The 7223-nt window shown below is 36.0% G+C and overlaps 1 protein-coding gene across 1 annotated transcript; it reads left to right on the forward strand.

Annotated features, from left to right (window-relative positions):
- Positions 1 to 1022: 1022 nt before the first annotated feature.
- On the forward strand, positions 1023 to 1788 carry LOC134660715 (uncharacterized). Its single transcript, XM_063516497.1, has one exon. It carries the CDS (start codon positions 1030 to 1032, stop codon positions 1786 to 1788), a length of 759 nt encoding a protein of 252 aa, XP_063372567.1. The 5' UTR covers positions 1023 to 1029.
- Positions 1789 to 7223: the final 5435 nt, after the last annotated feature.

Raw genomic sequence — 7223 nt, forward strand, 5'->3', positions numbered from 1 at the left:
ATATAGTATTTGCAACATAGGCTATCACATCTCAAAAAATCTCTGGTGTGAGAATTCATGTAGAGCTCTCATACATTATGAACTGTGCGGACCCGACTATCTGCCATTTTTCGCGGGGGGAACGTGCACACAGTCGCACTTCTCACACACTTACGTACGAAATCCAATCTGTAGTGACGACACAAATACATAGAAAATAACACACTACACAGAAAAATCTTGCACACCTCGATCTGTATTTGTGTACGGACGAGTCACAAGTGTCACAACACGCACACTAACACATTTTCGTCAAAGAATTTTATTGTTTTCTGAGAGATGAGAAGTCGGATTTGTCGCTCGACCGATCCGCAATTTGTACTGGGCGAGAAAAATCGATAAATCCAGCAATTACATGAGACTAAAATATAATAATTGTGTTTAAATGTAATTAAACGTATAATATATAAAAAAAAAATTACATGTGAAATGTAACACCTTCTTTTTGTAAATTTCATGTCCCCGACCTCTTTTTACAACAAAAAACCGAGCAATTAGGCATTTTTTCTGCTGCTGTGTTCACTCGCGCGACTGGATTCGGTCTAGTTAAAAATCCGAGCGCAACTAGTTTTATTACCCGCGCTAGATCAGTTGATCTTGTACCTAGGCAGAGGGGAAATAGTGCGAATGCCGCATCCCTTCCGTGTTGATCGAAGCAATAGGTAGGTAATATTGTAGTTACACACTGTATAACCTATAAATAAAATTTATTTATTTCAAGCTACAAGGCTCTATGGATATGTTATTTTATAGTATCAATAAATAATGATTATGAACTTATGATTATTATCATTGTGTTTTGATGAAAAACATTACTTTCCTATTATCGTTAGGCGGGTAAAAATATACATCTTGACTATACCTACTTGCTTTTGTAAACATGTTTAAGCATGGCCAAGCGAAACAATAACATTCACAGATTTAATTAAACTTCAATCAATTCTTTTACTACTTTAATCAAATACACATGTAGTAGTGTCACAATTTAACATGAATTTAATACCCAACTGTTTATATTTAGTGATGTTCTTATTTATACATGTAACCAATGAAGAAACGACAACCGAGGCGGACACTCTAAAAAAAGATAAAATAACGGATACAATTAACAAAATAAACAATCCAAATTTAAAAGAAAATGTTAAAAATAATGATGAACATCAAACCGGATCACCACAATTTGACATGAAAGACTTCAAAGTCAAGAAATTGAAAAGTCACCATTTCGAGGATGAGGATACTACATCTTGCTTAGCCAACATAGATCCAGCGAAGATAGAAGCAGTTAAAAAGAGTATCAGGAACAACGACGGTAAAGTTGAATACGTACCTGCTGATCCTCAACACGTTAATGATGAAGATATTAAAATAGCCAATTGTCTTAAGAGAGAAGCTAAAGATAACAAAGATAATAAAGAACCTAATGAAAATTCAGGTAAAACCAAGTCAGTCGACGCAAAAGAAGGAAAGATCAATAAAGAAGCTACAAATGCTACAAAGGATAAAATTAATTTAAATACAGTAGAAGAAGAAGATACAGTAAATGATAAACCTGGTAGAAGAGATACAGAATACCAATTCGAACCGCTACTCTACTACGACGACGAAATGGTGTTTGACAACACGACGTGCCCAGACAAGGTGGAGGTTATAGAACTACAACTGGGCGAGGTGAAGACGTATGACATGGAGTGTAGTATGATCACGCATTGGACAGGTTTGTTAGACCCTAATCTATCAGATGAATAGTTTATCCGTCTTCTTTATAGTAAACAGCAATAAAACTTGTTACAATAGCGTTTTCATTTCAAAAGGTCATCGTAATACGAAGAAGTGAATAAAAACACACAAACACGCACATTGCGAGACTCGTCTGAACGTATTCCGCCTTAAGTGCGGTTTTACAAAGGCCTCTAATGGCTTTGATCAAGCTGGATGCCACAGATCATTATAATTATCTTGTCACTTAACTAATCCATTCAAAACGAGTCTCTTGAGCTCCCCCCATAGTGTGGATCACAGACATTTAGTGGAATAGACGACGCATGTGCCGGAATAAAGCCAGTCTGAGTGCCAAAGCATAGACGCTTTCTTTCTACATTGACCGGCCTGTTGCTATCTCTATTGCATGTGCATGATGTGGTTGATGTGCATAATTATATTGCTGTCAAGAAGTTCGCACAGTGACATTGACATCCGGCATCATGGGCGGGACAGCAATTTAATTATGCGCGTGCGCGTGCAATAGAGATAGCAACAGGCGGGTCAATGTACGAAAATCTATGCGGAAAGCGTCTCTGCTTTAATCTGTCAGCTCCCACGGCTCATATATGAGCCAGAACGCTTATGGTGACGTCATATCGTGGGATTCGACAGGTACATAACACGAATATATTTTTTATCGTATTCGAATAGTTTTAAGCCACTAATACAATCGAAGCTACGCTCTCATTATAAAACAACATAATATATATCAATATCTGCTATTAGATTTCATTGCTAGAAATTGTAATAAAACAAAATAAGCGAGTACTAATAACACTATAAGTACTTACAGTAACAAACACTAATAACACACACTACAAATAGGTATGTTACTGAAATTGTAACGTAGTACATTTTCCTAGATTTTAATTAATTATTTTTGGTATAATTCATAATTAAAAGTAAAATATTTTTTTTCCTATTTCAACGATTTTAGCAATATCCTAAACAAACTCGATTGGTTGCACTTCTATGCATAATCTGTTGCATTCAGATGCACTTTTTGATGCTTATCTGTATCGAGGTTGTCATATAAATAAAAATAAGTAAAACTTAAGATATTTATGTTGTCACTCCAGGAAATCTTTGAAGGTTTAGGTATTGATTTTTTAGGTAAAAGAGAATTAAGATATAAAACAAAACATAGAAATGACAGACTCCTAAAGGGGTTTTGGAATTAAACGTTTTTAGATTTAATGATAACAATATATTTCTTAAGCTCAAGAGTGAGTTCATCTAAATAAATCAGTCAGAATTTTTGAAGGTTTTGTGTCTACAGGGGATTGCCACCCCAGCTTTGTTTAGGTCCTCTGACCTCCACATATCAGGAGGTCATTCCAAGATGACATGCACATTTGATGCGTGAACCCTTCCGGAGACGCTCGCTCGCACGAGCCCTATTTGTGGTAAGACCACACATTCGTCATGGTGGTCAGAATGGTGGAAGCAGTTCGAGTCCTTCAGAATTCTCCACTGAGTGAGTACAAATGAAGTTAGTTGTGATTAACTCCACATTGGCGCGAAACATTGTGGGTTAGTTCTTAACCAGGCTTTTGGTCTTTGCAGAGGCGACTCCTGCTCGAGGGATGGGAGCGGTGAGCTAAATTTCCAATTGTTTCATAATTTCTATAGCGGCCATAAAGGGCGTCGGCTAATGGATCCATTTCTCGCTTTACAGGAGTCGGGAGAGAAATTAGAAGTTTTATTGTCTTAAAAATGTATTGAAGTTTTAAAATGAGGCTGTGGGATCTGTCCCACGCCATCTGCAGCGGTCGGCTCCAACCAGGTTAGCAGCCAGCTTCCGGGGGAAAGGCGAGCTCGCTCCCCGCTGCTTCAGTTCCAGCAGCAGCTTTGAGGTCGGTCCGTAGCATAACTTTTGAGGTCATCAGCGCCCAACTACAAAAGTTAAAATGGTATTTAGTTAATTCAGTTTAAAGTTTTGAAAGTTCTGGTGCATAATATATAGTAATATCGAAATTTAGTTTTTAGTTTTTGAATAATTGGTATAAACCCTTATAACTTGAACCTGTGAAGCGACCCAGCTTTACCACTGAGCTTTTATAGTAACTAATGATTAGGAATAAAGTTTGTTAGTTATAAAATTTGTTTAATTGTTTATCCTCATGGTTTTCCTACAGCAAGACACATTTCAGTTTACTATTTAATTTTTGATTTAGTTTTGTTTTGTTAACATGGCTGTTTCCATTTTAGACAAGCCGGAGCTTTTCATTCCTATATTTTTTACCCTTTCAAAACAGCCGTATTACAAAATGTTCATGCCTAGTTTCATGTAGGTAGGTGTAGGTACATAATATATATGAAACTAGGTTTATCTTTCTAGAAACTAGGTCTGTTTTCTGTGCGAGAATTGTTGTCGGTGCATTACCATTAGGCGCGCTGGGTGATCTAATCAGAAATAAATATCTGTGTAATATCCAAATTAGAGCCATATTTGTGGACTCAGCAGTAAGTGATGTAAAGCAATTTGAAGTGATTTCGAATCGGTAATTATAATTAGGTGTTGCTTTCAATTTTAACGACAAATTATATATTTTCATTAAAACAGCGCTTTCCGGGCAACTCGACCTTACAATGTTAAACTAAACATGAAAATAAGTAACATTTAACAGTACAATCCTTGCACTCTGTCCGTGTCCGTCCTGTGCCATCATGGACTTCAAAGACTTATTTTCTTTCACAGGAAAGTCGCCTGTTCTTCGGTTTTACACCCATAATATAGACCGAACGACATGTTGCGCGCCCGTCTACTAAAAACCACATCATATCATAGCGACTAAAAAATCTAAGTGAGTTCATAATATAGACATTCGCGATTGAGCTTACCACATTTTGAAGTGGAATTGATACCTTTTGTTTGCAAAAGTGAAACATTGAAATTTAAACAAGAGCTAAGGGCCGCAATTTGCGTTCCATTCCAATCAGCGCGGGCATTAAGATTCGGAGGGCATTATGCAGATTCGTGGCATTTCGCCTCTCGGCTGCCGCCGGCGGTTGATTGTCAGGCAGATAAGCGCTTTAAGCGCTGTATACTCGTATTGTTATCATACCAAATGATAGGTGTTATCATACAAATCATTCCCGTATCACCCCGCCTCATATACATGAGCGGCGACGGTCACGTGCGGCGGGGACAAGTGGAAGTACCTACACCAAATGATAGTAACTTCCTGAGTTATAAAGTGAAAATATGTACATGATTTGTTTGTTGATCAAAATCACTAATACTGTTGTACCGGGTGTAAAATGTAGTTAGTCTACAGAAATTACCGAAGGGTTAACTCAAGTTGCTGTACATAGTTATTAATTACATACCTACCAGAGAGTGCTCTAAGACATTTTTAACCTAATGCTACTGTATTTTCGCGAACGTATGGAGCGCCATAATAGCTCAGCAACTAAGTTCCTATTATTATGAATAAAAAAAAAAGATTATTTCATGTTGGAACGGGCAAATATTAATTGAATGACAAAATGAAGAATACAAAATGTAGCTAAATATAAAAAGGATTTTCTCAACTTTTTTTTCCTTTGTGGTCGTATCCGACATCCGATATCAGATTGGACAATGCGAACACACTCTAAGGACTCATTCAGGCGGTGCGAGAACTCGCGTGCGAGTTTCATTACATTGCGTCATTTGATCGGTCGGCTGAATAGTTGTAACCTCAGTGGTCCGCAGTGTAACTGAAATCGTATACGAGTTCGCGCGCCGTCTAAATGAGCCATAAAGCGCTGTTCGCTGCAAGGGGAGATGGGGGCAACATTACCCGCCAATCTGGCCCTAACCAGCTTGTTTATTAAAGGCCTGTAATCGCGCTGTTTGGAGCGGCTCCCCAATTGCCCCTGATTACACTTCAATGCGAAAATACAAACGTTCGTGTTATCGTCCTTTAAGTACATTTTGGAAAGGAAAATGTTGGTTACGACGTAACAGCGGCAACATCGTGTTAGCTAGGGATGTATACAGGGTGTTTGGTACATCGTTTGCCAAATTAAAACGGCAGATAGGTTGAGCCATTTGCTATCTTCTCACGCCTGGAAAAAAAATGCGCACGTTTTTTTACTAACGCGCAAGTAACAATTAGAAATTTACGAAAAACTGGTATAGAGCTAGGGGCCATCTATTACAGTTAATGCAATGCAATGCAAGTCTCTATTTGGCTTCATTATTAAAATAATTGTTAAAATATTTTTAATCGTGTTTTCGGTGTTTTCAAAACTTAAATGATTTCTAAATAAATGAAGGTGCTAAACATCAGAAAATGTCTACGCATCTAAATTGGTTCAGCGGTTTCAGCTAGAAAAGGTAACTGACAGACAGACATATAGTTGGTTACTAGAGACATAGTGGGATTAGTGGGTATATTCAAGGAAAACAACAATTATTAATAAAAACGATTTTTAATTCAAAATGTCTATGAATATTTCTACAACTTTACAATGAGATCTACTTACAGTTTTCAAAGACGCTACTTAAAGCTAAGATAATGCTGTATTATTCTAGTGCAAAATCGACTTAAGGTCTTATTCTAATTCTTATTTACACTTAATAGCAATGAAAATTATTATTTATTTATTATTTATTTTATTGTGTTATTATGTGCTGTATGTTTCCCGAATAAATAAAATAAATAAAATAAAATGGGGTCACATTAAGTCGTAATAATTTAATAGATATTACAAAAAATATATTGAATGATGTTTGTTAATTATTACTGAAATGATGACTTTTAACAGTTCGAGTATATTTCAATAAATCTAAACTATTTCTTTTGAACTCTCCTGAACAAACATGTTACAAAGTTAAAAAAAAAACTTAATGAAAACACAAGCGTATGTGGTCAAAATTATGAAGGCCCATTTTAATAAGAAAAGTAAAGTAAAATACTTAACTCTCTTACTATCGATACTTTCAATAGTTTCAATTACGGTAGAACTTTCTGAGTTTACATTTACAAGATATAATGTTTAAGTAATTATAATATACATATGTCAGGTACCTACATGACTAGACTAGAGGTTAAATTAAAACAAATAATAAGTTATTGCACAGTAATCTTGAAATTAAAGTTACCTACTCTATTTTAGGTAAATGCGTGTCATTTTGTAAAAGGTACAACATTGTCGCTTACCATAAGGACGAAATTTGCTTGTATCTCTTTATACGAAAAACTTGAGAAAACGTCCTTATGGCAAGCGAAAAAGTGGTACCTTTTGTTTGAAAATGACACATACATATACAATATCTACTTACATATAACAAAAGCAATTGTGAATTTGTATTGTATTGAGATGAGACAACTTCCGAAGCATGATTATTTTAATAAGCACTTGCGATTTTTTTTATAACCCCGTTTTTATAGCAGCCCTAATACAATAACTATAAGCTACTTGTTTTC

The sequence above is a fragment of the Cydia amplana genome, chromosome Z, assembly GCF_948474715.1.
Source record: "Cydia amplana chromosome Z, ilCydAmpl1.1, whole genome shotgun sequence".
NCBI lineage: Eukaryota > Metazoa > Arthropoda > Insecta > Lepidoptera > Tortricidae > Cydia > Cydia amplana.

Excerpts from the sequence above, each read along its gene's own strand:
- LOC134660715 (XM_063516497.1), top strand. The coding sequence starts at position 1,030 with ATGAATTTAATACCCAACTGTTTATATTTAGTGATGTTCTTATTTATA.